The sequence below is a fragment of the Chionomys nivalis genome, chromosome 12 (genome assembly GCF_950005125.1).
Source record: "Chionomys nivalis chromosome 12, mChiNiv1.1, whole genome shotgun sequence".
Classification (NCBI taxonomy): Eukaryota; Metazoa; Chordata; class Mammalia; order Rodentia; family Cricetidae; genus Chionomys; species Chionomys nivalis.
The window spans coordinates 1,077,875-1,092,475 of record NC_080097.1 but is presented as its reverse complement, the minus strand read 5'-3'; the positions used below and the strand labels follow the sequence as shown (position 1 = coordinate 1,092,475).

The window sequence follows — 14,601 nt, the reverse complement described above, 5'->3', positions numbered from 1 at the left end:
ATCCAGAAGCTGCCAGTCAGCTCTGCTTTCTCCTCCCGCCACTCTGTATCAGCGCTAGTCTCGGTACTGGTTGCTATGCTCGAGATCAGACTCTACCTATACCATCAGTAGCTAGGTCACTCTCACTATATTTTAATCACCAGTCTTATAACACATGGATGCAACAGGTAGCCTACATTTATGTAGAAATGTGGCTGAAATCAGGCAGGAAATTCTTTTCAGGAATGGATGACCACTGATATTAATTATAAGAATAAGGTTTTCATTTTTCCTAACAATCTAATACCGTGGATATCTTCCAAAGTTTTGTAAGCACACTCCCCATGTGTATTCTTAGGAAGGTTGTCTTTGTTTAACATTCTTTCCCAGCAGGTTATACATTCTGATCTGGCTTGTTGTCAACTTTGTCTCAAATTTGGACAAAACAATGCTAAGTTGGCAAAGAATAATGAACACAAATTACCAAAAACACTGATTTTAAAGCATTTGACAATTTCACACACACACAAAAAAATAAATCAGGAATGTCCTTAATCACCCAGACCTAAAGTGTGGCAAAGAAACTTACCCCGGTTTTGTATCATTCACAACACAGTGGTAGGTAAATGTTCCAAACATTTGAACTCCTAAAATCCCATACAGAAGTAGGAAGAAAAGGAGGAAAATCGAAACACTCCAAATTTGTTCTCCTGACCGCCTAGGGAAAAGAAAAAAGTTAGTTCGAATAGATTGAAAACACCCTCCAAATTATCCATAAATGTTCCCCTTAATGTATGCACCAAGCTGGGCTTACTTTAAAATATTTGTAATTCTTGTCCTCGGCAGTTCAAATCGGAAATAAATCCTGAAAGCCCGGATCATAATGAGTGGTCGTGGGATTCGCAGCATGCCCCACGGTGACATCTGATCAACTATGTCAGCTATTTCAAATACCTATAGGTGAAGAGATGCACACTGTTAGACTTCACCTTAGCATTGGCCACTGCAGTGGAATGGATAGGCAACACAAGAGTGTTCTTTGAGTTTCGCCTGTACCCTCATTGTATTCGGCCAAAGATCACATCTCGACATTATAGCTACCTTAAGAGTAACAAACACATCAACTAATGTAAGTCCCCTAAATCTCCATGTTTTGGTTCTCCAAGCCATCATTTTTTATCATAAAATAAAATGCCAGCTTTTGAGTTATTCTCACTTATAGTGTCTTTGAATATCTAGGAAACAAAAGAATGTGGAATCTTTGTAATGTATTTGGTGTTGTGCAACATCCATTTCAATATTAATAGTTTAAAATATTTTTAATGAGGATTTAGTCCAGAACTTAAAATTTCCTAAATTTAACTTTTGATTTTAAAAATTAGGTATCTCACTCCAAATCTCTTATTTTTTTCATTGACAATATGTTTATAGTTGTTTCATGAGGAAAAACTACCTTTAATATTGATTTTTTTCCTTCGAAGAACTCACATTTGCACTTAACAATAATTTAAATGTTGCAATTAATTTTCTATCCATGATCATGTAAAATAAACATATAGGAAATTACATAACCACATTTGAAATGTATTCTTCAATGTTTCTAGGTAAATTTTGAGTGGAAAATAATGCCCACTTTTCAAAACATCTCTTTGTGATTTAAATATATTTAGTTACCTGTAGCACAAGGGAAACCCAGAGGCAAAAGACCATGAATCCATCAAAAACACACCAGCGATCCTTCACATAGGAGCTATCACCCTGAAAATAAATTCCATATAGATTGTCAGGTAAATGAATTAATAATTTTTAATTCTGTGATGGGAATAGTCAAAGATTACTTCCGTACAAACTACTCATAATTTTCGTATAACAATGAAACAACTACAAACAGAGTATTTTTTTAGCACTATAAAATGGCAATTTTTAAAGCAAATAATTGATAAAATGGGAATTTGCAGAACTCTGAGTTCAGAACTCTAAAAGGAAAGTATTTGTTCTATTTGTAATGATATGTGGTGGCGGTGTTGGGTGGGACTGCAGAACCCATTGTGGGGGGGGGGCAAACATGCCATCAGACAGAGCTTACATAGGAAGGAAGTTTATTGGGGAAGGGAGGGAAGAGAGAGAGAGAAGACAGAGAGAAAGAGACAGAAGGAGAGTGGGAGTAGGCGGGGCTTGTCTCTTAAAGGGACCTTTTCACCTGCATACAGACTACCTTAGTGATGTAGCAGTCATAGGACCCTGGCTGGCCAAGGTACTGACTAAGTTGCATGCAGGGGTGGCCACTCTGCCTCTGCCAGGTCCCCAAGGGGCGGGATCAGGTTTACATTTGTCTGCATGTTTGCCTGGATGATAACACTATTAACTGCACACACCCAACATGTAATAACAGACGGCAACTAACAACATCAGGTCCTAGGCAGCTAAGGCCCAGAGCATACAATAGGCAACATGAAGCCTTTATAACTGCTTGATCCTGTTATACATGGATGAGAATTGCTGTTAGTAGGAAAGATAACCAGGAGGTAACATTGAAGGAGAAAATTTCCTTTCTTTGCAAGGAAAAGATATGGTGACTTTAATTGGGAGGATGTGGTCAAAGAAAATGAAGATGTATTGCTTTCATTATTAATAGGGCCTCTATCCTGAGATTAGAATATATATTTCAATAAAATGGGATTTGAAATGAGAATTTCCCTCTGGAATAACAAGTGTCAGTAAAAAATGGAGGGAAGAGAAATCATGGGCTCTGGGCAGAAATTGTCATGCTTGTAGGAGGTTATGAGTTATTCAAGACCTGTCTGTCAGTTTGTAAAAGGTAAACAATTGAAGGCTGCCAATCAATTATCCAGTCTAAGAAACTCTCTGAAAGTGCCTTGCAAATAATTAACGAAGAGAGACACCAAATGCATTTAGAGAGATACAATGTTGCAATCACAAATGCTACGTACTGGCAGCTTCATGAACATGTGGCTTATTATTCTAGCATCCTAGGGCCCTTGTGTTAGTATGTCTTAGCGTTGTTAATTATTTACTCCAACAGTGTTCAGTAGATGCATATTTATTTTTTATTATTATTGCTTTTTGAGACAAGCTTTTTTTCTCCATAGCCCTGGCTTCCTGGAACTCACTCTGTAGACCACTCTGTCCTCAAATTCACAGAGTTTTGCCTACCTCTGACTCCCAAGAGCTGGGATTAAAGGATGGTCTTTAGCACCTCAAATATATATAATTTCAATTAATTGGGTTTCCTTTAGAGATTTAGTCAGTAGGAGTAATTCTGGGGAGAGGCAATTGAAAACCTTCTCAGGCACAAATTAGATCCTGTTATACATGGATGAAAATCCCTCACTCCTCTTCACTGACCGTAGTAGGAATTCTTGGGATATGCTGGGTCCTGCCAGAGACCACTAGATTCTATGAATCCTTGCCAGCTGCTGTTACTTCCAACTCCTCAGGCCTCTCCTAAGTACCAGCTGTTCTCTGTCTCTCTGTCTCTGTCTCTGTCTCTGTCTCTCTCTCTTTCCTCTGTGTGTGTGTGTGTGTGTGTTTCTAAATACATAAACACATCTTGCTCAGTCTATGCAAAGTTACTTATATGTATCTCTTTTTAGGGCTGGGCATTTAAAAGAGAGCAAGGAGGGTCTATGTGGGAGGGTTTGGAGGTAGGAAAGGGAAGGGGAAATGTAATTATAGTACAACGTGGAGTGCTCCTGCTGGGCTACAGCAGTCTGACTCGAGTGCCAGCACCTAGAGCACCTAGCCCTAATCCATCTTTGGTTCAGCAGATACCCTTCTTTTCTCTTGTCGCCCTATGTGAATCTTGTCTGAGAGTTTCCAAAGGATACAAAGCCTATGCAAAATTTGGTTGTGGGAACCCCAGAAAAACCACAGTACAGTACCCCCTTTATTGAGAATTTGCACTTGACATTGTTCCTTTGGAAGTTAATCAAGTTATTTTGAATATATGGAAATCAATTGGCTATTGGAGAACAATAAAAGAAGCCCTGGACAAAGGGAAAACGTTCACCCCTTAGGGATGGATCCACCCTGCAGCCAAGAAAGGCTAAATTCATTCTTAAGGTACCTCTGAGTTTTATTTCCAAGAACCTGGATGAACCCAACATTCACACCACAACAGAATAATCTCAAAAAATAAAATAAATGATAAAAATAAAAAATGAAACAGATATTCATGACATCACTTTACATGTGTAGATAAACACAAACTTCAGCCCTATAAATGAACAAAGCCAGCATCCTTTTGCAATTTGTTGTGAGTGAAGAGACAGGAGAACTGAGAAGCAATGGCATATTGCTGGCAAGTGGATTAAATAGAAAGTTTTTAGCAGACAGCTACTTAATTAATGTTTTTAAAATGTTCACATATTTAATTGAAGACAGCAAAGCAATTTACTTGAGAAATATGGGATTTTTCAAGACATCTCTGTGGACAGATACATTTAATTTATTTTGATGTTTTATTCCTAAAAAGTCTTTGTCATGCAACTATAAAAACAAGACAATGCACAAACTACAAAACAATAAAATTTAAATTGGTAACAAATTTATTGTGGCAGGTAACATTTTACTAACACTGAATATTAAAACTTTCATTTTACAATCAAGAATGGAATGTCAAACCTAACTTGCTCAGATCTGTTATGATATGCATGCTGAAGAAGTGTGTGGTACCAAATGATGAAGCTATGGTTTGGATTTAAGGTCATAAAATCAGCAGTTGGTATCACTCACTTAGCTCTACACTCTAATGAACAAGTGTCCTGTCAACTGGTTACCCTGTCCCCTTAAGAGACAAGCCCCGCCCACCCCAACCTTCTGCCAAGGCAAGCAGATCTTCTGCCTCCTCCAGCCTGCTTGTTCTCTCTCTCTCTCTCTCTCTCTCTCTCTCTCTCTCTCTCTCTCTCTCTCTCTCTCTCTCTCTCTCTTCTCTGTCTCTCTCTCCCTCCCTCCCTCTCTCCCTCCCTCCCTAGCTACTGCCTGTCTACTACTGCCTAGCTACTGCCTGTCTCTCTCCCCCTCCTCTCTCCCTCTCCACCTTTCCTTTTCCCTCTATAACCCACTAAATAAACTCTATACCCAAACTCTCTCTGCATGGTGTATCTGTCTGTCACCTGCAGTGGTCTCCCAGCCACTAGGATCCTCCGGGGCCTCTGGTGGTGGGACCTGCTGCTGGTCCTCTGGGAATAGGCCCTGCTTGGGACACCCACCGTTTTTTAAGGAATAACGCCAAGGATCAAGATAATGAAAAATACTTAAACTTTCATTCAGGACTATCAGATCTCAGATTTAACAGAAACTTCAGCTATCATTTAATCACTAGTTTTAATGAGCTGTGATGTTCTGACTACTTCAAGATAATATTAGCAATGCAGAATAATTAAAGTTGACACTACATGTGTATCTACTCTAATTACTCCTAATTAAAAGTAGAAATATACTTATCTGGTTTTCATTTTTAATTTGTCGTTTTCTTATAGATTGAAATCAGAAAAATATTTTTGAGTTTGGTAAATAGTTAAAGCAAATACAATATATGAACCTGTATGAGTCCTGAATCCAAGAAACCAACTTAAAGGTATTATAACAATCAGGTGAGTATGAACATCAACTGGGAGTTAACCTACCTGAGGAATTACTGTTAATTTCACCTTATACAATGATGGTGTTTTTGGAAAGCAAATGAAAACATTATCAGTAATGCATAGGGAGTTATTTCTGGAATGAGTTAAATAGTTTAGACTTTCTTTAAAATGAAATATAGATTTTCAATTGTTGATCTTTATGCAGGTTGTGATTCATAACAACACATTAGAAAGGCATACCACGGTACATTGGCTGACATGATTCTCTATGAAGAATAGAGCCACAATGCATAATAGATAAAGAGAAGCAAAGAAAGTTACAGCTAATTCTATGTCAAGAATCATTTTATTAAGGCTTCCCACTCCTTGAATGGGGTCTTACATGCCTCAGAACTTCCCCCAAGACATAAGAGACAAACTGAGTCAATATGTCATTTGTCAAGTCTTAAAGTCCACACTGTACCACTCTCTCTAAATGGAACAATGCAAGCTACTCCTGGGGCAATATCTTTCCATATCTCTGAACAGGCTACTGCTATAGAACCAGAATCTTGTGTCAAAACTTGTCCCTCTTTTCTTTTTTTACTTTTATTAAAAGTTTAATTTATTTTTATTTCCCAAGAGTATCAATCAGATAGATACCGCATATTCTTTTTTTCCAGTTCCCAGAATCCTTTATCTCTCATTTCCTCTTTTTATCCTTTTATATCTTTAAACCACCTAGGTTTATGAAATCCAGCTAAATGTCATCATGCTCTGATTTTATCAAGTGACATTTATCTTGTGTTCAGTACATCAACAAATATTAAAATGCCCCCTTGAGGGTCCATAGCCATGATAGTCCATGGCTTTATCTCTGTGTGGCACAATACACCCAACCCTACACTCATGGAGCACATACTTAAAGCAAATAGCTTCTTTAAAGATATCCTCAGGCTTTGTACCTTATAAAACGTAATTAAATTTATGTGGCATGTTTTTACAGTTATGCTCTTTAAAAATTTCAATTACAATAATATAAAGATGTGTTGTATTTGGATATTCATACAAGAATATTATTGAGCTGATTAAAATATTTAATGTTCTTAGTTTGTTAACTTAAATGACAAGAAAATACTCACCTTGACAATACCCCGGATGTGCATTTTCGCGATCATCTCTGCAGTATAGAGAAACATCAGTAGAGTGTCCAAGGTGAAGGTCACGTACTGCAGAGGAGGATAGTGCTCGAAGGTCATGGGTGTGTTCATGCACACGGAGATGACACTGATGATGGCACAGATGCGGAGCAAAGAGTGCACCCACTGCAACAAAGACCAACATTGCTTTATGACACTGTGAACTGGGACCTTTGACTTGTCTTAGAAAGCATACTATTTGGAACACACACACTTAGGTTAAAATCGGCCACTAGTGCAGAGGGGAGGGAGAAGGGAACATCTACTGAGTTCATATAGCACACTCAATATTTCACACATGTTATAGTGCCCATTTCTCTAAGCAGCTTATTTTCCACATGAGCATACCACGGTTCTAAAAGATTAATAAACATCCTGTGATTATACATTAATAGACGCTAAACCCAAGGTTAATCTGAAGGCCATTAGACCACTCTGTGGGAAATTCTTGTTCTATGTTCTCTATGTATTATAGCAACTTACTCTCAATGAACCTGGGTGTGACTTACCTTTCTTTTGGCACCATGAAGCACCCAGGATTAGCAGCCATGTTCTACTTACTGTAACTTCTCTAGCAACTTAAACAATGGTCTTCCATAGTAGACCATAAATAATTTTTAAAATGGATTGATATAGAACACTCCTATACACAGGTTTTTAAAAATATACATCACATAGTATCTCCCTACATAAAAGACACTTCTAGACCTGTGAGATCCCTTTTGCCTTACAAGCCTGGCGATTTGAGTTCAATCCCTGACACCTATTGTTAAAGGTTATAATAAACTTCAAAAAGCTGTCTTCTGACCTCTACTCTCCACACATCCATCTGTGCGCACGCTCACGCGCACACACACACACACACACACGCACCCCCCCACACACACATTTTAAAACACTTAAAAATAATTTATAAAATCATCATTGTAGAAAAAAGATAATGAGTGAAGGTATCTGTTTTTCCAAGACAACATTTTGAACATATTTAGCCTACAATCTTTTAAAATTAAATTTCTGTGTAATTCCAGACACACATTGATATACTGTCTAGAGATTTTAATTAACCCTAAAAATAAGCCTAAAATATGAAGAAAGATGTAAAAACAAATTTGTTTATATTTAATGTACTCACATATACACTTTCATTAAAAAATTAATGACTTGGATGAAAAGGGTTAATTGTATCTACATATTAACCTCATGGAATTAATATTTCTACTGAATTACTCGGTGCATAATTTTCAAACATAATTTAAATGTTATTTACTGACTAATATCTTAGATATACTTATGTGTATATCTGTGTGTGTATGTGAGTGTGTGATTATGTTAATTTGCTAATTTTATCATGTGGCTCCATAAACCAGTAAGCCTTTAGCCGAAAATGAAGAATGACTTACAGAACTCTGAGAAGACTCAGATACTTGTACAATGATGAGTAGAATTTAGTATTTTCCCAAGTATAACAATATTACATAAAAATACAATTCCAGCAATTCTATATCACAGAAGACACATATATTTCAATGTATTTTAAGGGTTGATGTACTGAAGTTTTCAAACATGAAATTTGAAAAATCCTTCAATAAATGTTAGAATGTAAATTCAACCCTATCTAGACTACTCCAATAAATAACCTAATTACCAGGTGTTTTGAAAGGTGAGCTATTTTACAACAAATTGGCTTTGAGCTTAAAGACTTATAATTAATCATTAGTAATTTCAGTTAGTGACTCTGGGGTTATACCTATAATTCTATCTCTCAACGTTTTAGACAGTTTTGGATGAACTAGACATGAAAAGAATGTTAGTGAGAAGTTTATTTTCTATTCAGTTTACTTCTCCAAATATGAATAGAAGACCAAGTATGCCTCTAGAAATGCTGGTCTCAGGGACATACAAATAGCATAATCAATACATAACCAATTTGTAGTAGAGTAAGCAAGATATTATACATGGCATATGCAGTTGCCCCTCAATATCTATTCTGACAGCAGATGTTCAACTATGAGGGGACCTGGGAACTTTCCACCAATGGGTAAAGTTTATGTACAGCTTACATATATTCTCTGGTATATTTTAAATCATTTTAGTTATGTAAAATCATGTTGTACTGATCTCTTTCTGAAAGAACAAGAAGGAAAAATACATACATGGTCATTACAGATGCAAGTTTGTTAAAATATTTTCACTCTGGTCAATAGTGGGTACAGAACAGAGGAACAAATATCTGTGTGTGTGTATACATGTTCGCTAATATTTATAGAGAAATCTAAAATTAGATAAGTGAAGAGAAGTTCATTCTCTCCATTTGAGGAAGTGGCAAATGAGGAGGATGTAAAAATCTAGATGGCCCTAATGAATAAGGAGGTTTTACCTTATAAAAAGAAATGAGATGGAACCCTGAAGGCCAGAGTGTATGAGTAAAAGATATCAGTTCTGATAACTAGACAGTACAGGATGGCAGAGGGTTCCAGTGGGTGATGTAAAGACACGGGAAAGGGGTGGTCACTAGCCAAGAGAGAGCCTGCTCACACAGAACTGCTGATGAAATCCCAACACATTTTAATTTACAGTGGGAGTTCCAGGGATGTTTCAATAATTATAAAGCAGGAGGATGATATCACCAGAGAGTGCAACATACAAAGACTGGTGAGCGGGCTGTGGAAGTCTTCCAGGGGCAGGCTAGTGAAGCTCAGGAGGAAATCAGCCTGACTATCTTTGTCCTGCATAGGAGCAGAGCAAGCACTGTGAGACCCCCAGGTCAGTTTGTTTCGTTGTCAATTTGTTCTGCTTCAGCACTTATAACTACAAGTTTAAGAAGGAAGTCACTCCTACTCTACTGTATGGAGCTGAATTCCCCGGATTTAAGAGTGAGCTTCCAGGTTCAGTCCCAACCGTTATACCCTCTAATATGCAGTGATGCATGGCATGATAGGTCTTCCTTTCATGTTCAACATGCATGAACTTGTGAAATACTAGGCACATGTTTGAATCAAAGTAAAGACTATTCAGAAATGGACCATATTTTGCAACTTTCTCCACTTAAGTAAATTACTATTGAACATGATACAGAAAGCATGTGGGTAAGAATAGTAGCTCATCTTGGGTCAGACTGGGGGTGGAATTATCTCTACACTGTGTAATTTGACAACAGTGTATGCAGAGCAGGAAGGGGACCAGAAGGCAGATTACAGACGTCTTACACTGTATCTTCCTATGTGAGAAACACAAAGCAACACCTCATCCTTTCAATTTGAATCATTCCCAACTCAACCACCAGACTCCAAGACACATTCACTTTCCACTGCAGCTCAACCATAGTTCAAAGCTAAAGGTACATAAGTTTTGAATTTATTAATGAAATAACTTACTGGCTTATTAATCCAGAGTATGTCAGCGTTGTCTGATAGAGATTCATCAGGACCAAAGTCAGTAACTGGCTGGGCTTCCACCCTGGAGCTTTGCTTCCTTTTGAGCATGCTGAAGTTAGTTTTGGGAGGCAAGTACAAGACCAGAGTCTGGGGAAAGGAAAAGGAAAGCTTTATTAGCCACTTAACCTACCTCCTTTCCCATCAAAAGCATTGAGTCCTTCATGCATGAGTTATGCTCTGATAAATCATATATGTGCACATATATATATATATAGGCACAGAAAAAGAATGAAATAAAATCTATATTGATAAAATCCAATTTTCTCTTTCCAGTACAAAAAAAAATTACCTTAAGAATTTCAAGAACGGTTTAGTGACAACTGGTGTAAAACAGTTGGAACAAACTTAGTTGTCTCATAGGAAACACAAATTACTAGAAAATTCTTTGCTTTGTGGAGCTGCTATCATGGCCATGACAAGAGAGATTTCTTCTATCATTTTAATATGCCATTCGCATGCTTTTCCTGTTCCAACCATAATCCCAATATGATTTCTCCATTTTGTCCTTCTAAGAAAGGGTGAAGGCCACAGACAATAGGGAGAGAAATTCCACAGTTGGAAGCTGTTTTTATTTTTTAATCAGTGGCCATCTAAAGTATCTAAATTGACTTCTAAAGTCAATTCTTCAACAACTGCACTTGAAGATGAGATGTTGGATTGCCACCTGCTTCCACAATTGCACATTATCTACATCCTATTATATATGCCTCCTCCCTGTGGACATCACTGCTACTTTCTAAAGTTAGCAGCTGTTGAAGAAGGGCCTACTATACATCAAACGACAAGCAATTGTAGCATGATTTAAGCATTGTCAACACACAGTTCCCTGACCACCCTTCAGTCCAAAGTCACATGCCCCGTTGATAAACACTATACCAAGCCTTGTTTATCTGTTTGTGGTTTTTCAGACAGGGTCTCACTCTATAGATCTGGCTTGCCTTGAACTCATGTAGATCTGGCTGATTTGAAAGTGTGACCACCTGCTTCTGTGTCTTCACTTCTTTGTAAAATTGTTTACAGTATAATCAGCACATTGGGTTCAACATTTTACAAATATGGACACACAGTAAGATGTGAACACATTCTAGACTTAAACAAGGAAAAAAGATCAGATGGTATTGAGTCTTAAAGAGAAAAATACATGTGATGAGTTTTGGACAAGGATTGCTTAGTGCAGTTAGTAGTGACATTTTATTTACCCTTGAAATTGACTTGCCAGGAAAAACACCTTTCTGTTTGTTTCTTAGTTGCTGCTTTTTAAGTTTTTGTTAAAGATTATGTCTTAGTACACAGCCCTGCCTATTTAGAACTTTCTATGTAAACAAAGTTGTCCTCAAAGAATCAATGATCCTGATCCTGTTGCCTCTGTCTCTCAAGTACTGGAGTCATAGAGTTTACCAAAGAAATGCCTTATGGTTTTGAGTATGCAAAAGAAACTCTAGGCTTGAGATAGGTGACAACTTGACTAACGCTGTCTAAGCAAACGAGATTGGAAACAAGTTCATGATTACAAAGCCACAAGTGTTGAGAGCTGGCCCTGGGTGTGCTTAGCATTCTTAGGAGGACAAGTGAGGCAGATGACAAAAGACAGCACTCTTCAGGCAAGGAGACAGTAATGGGACTTGCCAGTCAGGAAAATGTAGCCATTTCAATACCAGGAAAACCAACTCACCCCCTCTCCTCCCTGGTGCTCCAAGCTGCTCCAAGAAAATTCATCAAGGACAGTGAGTAACATTTAGCTCCCCTTAGATAGAAGAGGAACAAAAATGTGTTTGTGAGGAGTGTAACTATATGCACTTGCAATTTTCACTGGGAAAGAAAATAAAGTACAGTTCAGAAACTTTGAATATGATTCTCTGTGTTTCAGTGTCCACATCTGTGTGCTTTTTGCCATATGAGCTTCAATCCATCTGAGTAGCTGACTTTTCCTAACCTTCCTATTCCCAGAGAAAATCAAACTACTTTATCTCTAAAGTGTGCCATGTATTTCCAAACTGTTGTTACTTTGAACACAGAATTTAAATATGAGCTTTTCTGTAGGCTTCACTAATTAATTTTATTTTACATAATTGGAGTTAGGGACTCTTTGTTATAATCTGTTTGCCTGGTCTGTTGACAACCTGGGTAACCTGTCCCTATAAGAGAAAAGCCTAGCCCACTCTCAATCCCCTCTTCTGACAAGGTAAGCAAATCTCCCGCCTCCTCTCCAGCCTGCTCTCTCACTTTCTGTCCCTCTTTTGAAGAGGTAACTACTGCCTCTATCCCCACATCTCCCCTTCATTTCCCCTTCCCCTCTTCCCTTTTCCCTTTCCGCTCCATAACCCACTAAATAAACTCTATACCCAAACTCTCTCTGCATGGCATATCTGACTGTCTCTCACTAACTGCGGTCTCCCACCCACTAAGGGGACTTGTTGAAGCCTTGGGTGACCTGCTGCTGCCCCTCGTGGAACCACTGCCCCTCGTAATACTGGTTCCCCACCACCTGTTTATAGATAATAACATTGGTGCTGTGAACTCGGCAGGCTATCCCTTGCAGCTGAAGACTGCTAGGGATACTGTAATATTCTAAATTTTCTTCTATATGATCTCTTCCAACTTAAATTCTCTGGAATTCTACACCCAACATCAAATAGTAGGTCCCTCCCACATATCTGGCCATGCCTCCATGAGTATGCAATTGCTCAGCAGTGGTTCCTCTATGTAAAAATAGCCCAGTGCTGGTCAACCACTTGCCCATTGGGCTTAAAGCACCTCACTAGGGCCTCTGACGCCACATGATGATGTAGGGGTTTGGTTTTGTGCCCACCCATTCTCACAGTTCATGGACTTTGAGTGACGACCCAAAGTTTAGCTTGAGCTGCGGTCCATGCTGAACTTGTAGGACACTGGAGTTCTCTCTCTGGATCTTCTCACCTTACTCATGGAGACTGTTCCCACCCGACCTCAGATATCAAGCTACATAGCTGTCTATTATCAGCTTATATTCTACCAGTGATTGTTATTGGCAATGCAGCCTACTGTCCCATCACTGCTGGGCCCTGCTCTACCTCATGGGTTTAGCTCCAGTTCCTGGCTTGGCGGTGTTAACAGGCACTCTGTACTGCCATCCCCCAACCCCCATCACCATGCTGCCTCCCACCACAGCTGCAGAATCTGTCTCTCTTCCATTCACGGACCCCTGTTTCTATCACTGCTGTGCTTTCTATCACTGCTGTGCTGCGGGCAAAAATCCTAAACCTGTACCTTCTACCAGCCCACTTCCCAACTTTCTGTCAGTCTGCTGGGACAATTGGTAAGACTGGTCCCTTTGGACCTAGTGCCTCTCATATGACTGCCCTTTCTCGGCCTCAGGGCCCCTTATCTACACCTGATAAACAGCTCTCAATTGCTCAGAGATCTGGGGAATATGGCATTTAAATGTTTAATTATTAAAAGCCTTTTCATAACAAAAAGAGACAGGTTGGCTCCTAGCAACAGCACTCCATTTCCTCCAAAGAAGACAGAAGACAGGTGGTGCAAAGCAACATCTTTTTGCAGTTTGCTTCATCAAATAAAAGTGCTAACCACTTGGAAAAACTGCCTTTCATCTAAACTGAAGATCTCCAGACAATGGACAGAATCACTAAAATCAACAGCCTAGCTGCTCAGGTCAAGGAAGGCTTATCTTCCTACAGATTTACTAACACACAGGATCTTCTGGAGTCTGGCAGGCCCTGCTTCTAACAACAGAAGGCAAATAAAGTCCTGATGCCCTTGCCCTCAGTGGACATGGAGGACCCTGAGGAGTGGCTCTGGGTAGTCAACTGAGTAAGTTCTCTGTCATTTTTAAAATCAATAACCCCTTAAGGAAAATTTATCCTTCTCAAAGATCTCTGATGCAGTTTGATAGCTGAGAGGTTTTGTCAATTTAGAAGGACAATATCTTTATATAAACAAATTTCAGTATAACTTCTTTATGTGTTCTAAATAAAACATATTTTAAAATATACAAATACAACTTATTAAAATGTGTACCTGCAAGTTATGAAGGTGTGAGGATAAATGCCCACAAATAATCTGCCATCCCAATTCCCTCCTCTGATTCTTCCCTCCCCCTATTCCCCTTTCCTTCCCCTCCATAACCCACTAAATAAACTCTATACCCAAACTCTCTCTGTATGGCATATCTGTCTGTCTCTCACCTGCCATGGTTTCCCACCTGCCAAGAGAGACTGCAGAGGCCTTGAGTGACCCACCACTGCCACTGTCCCTTGTGGTACCGCCCCCCAACCTGTTTATAAATAACACTCTTGACAGTCAATGTAAATGTATGCACAATATTTAAATGATACTTGTTCTCTGATTTACTGTGGGGTTGGGGGACACATCTGGTAGCCCTAATTTGAGACATTTCTTAAATGA

At 38.8% G+C, this 14,601-nt stretch overlaps 1 protein-coding gene across 9 annotated transcripts in view; it reads right to left on the bottom strand.

Annotated features, from left to right (window-relative positions):
* Positions 1-14,601, bottom strand: part of LOC130884855 (fibroblast growth factor 14) — a 989,760-nt gene that overhangs the window by 230,660 nt on the left and 744,499 nt on the right. For all 9 annotated transcript variants that reach the window (XM_057786110.1, XM_057786112.1, XM_057786113.1 and 6 more), the window contains 5 exons: positions 10,138-10,284; positions 6,707-6,889; positions 1,654-1,737; positions 794-933; positions 569-697 (listed from right to left, as the gene is read on the bottom strand). In XM_057786110.1, the coding sequence (XP_057642093.1) occupies positions 569-697; positions 794-933; positions 1,654-1,737; positions 6,707-6,889; positions 10,138-10,284 (683 nt within the window). The remainder of the gene's footprint in view (positions 1-568; positions 698-793; positions 934-1,653; positions 1,738-6,706; positions 6,890-10,137; positions 10,285-14,601) is intronic.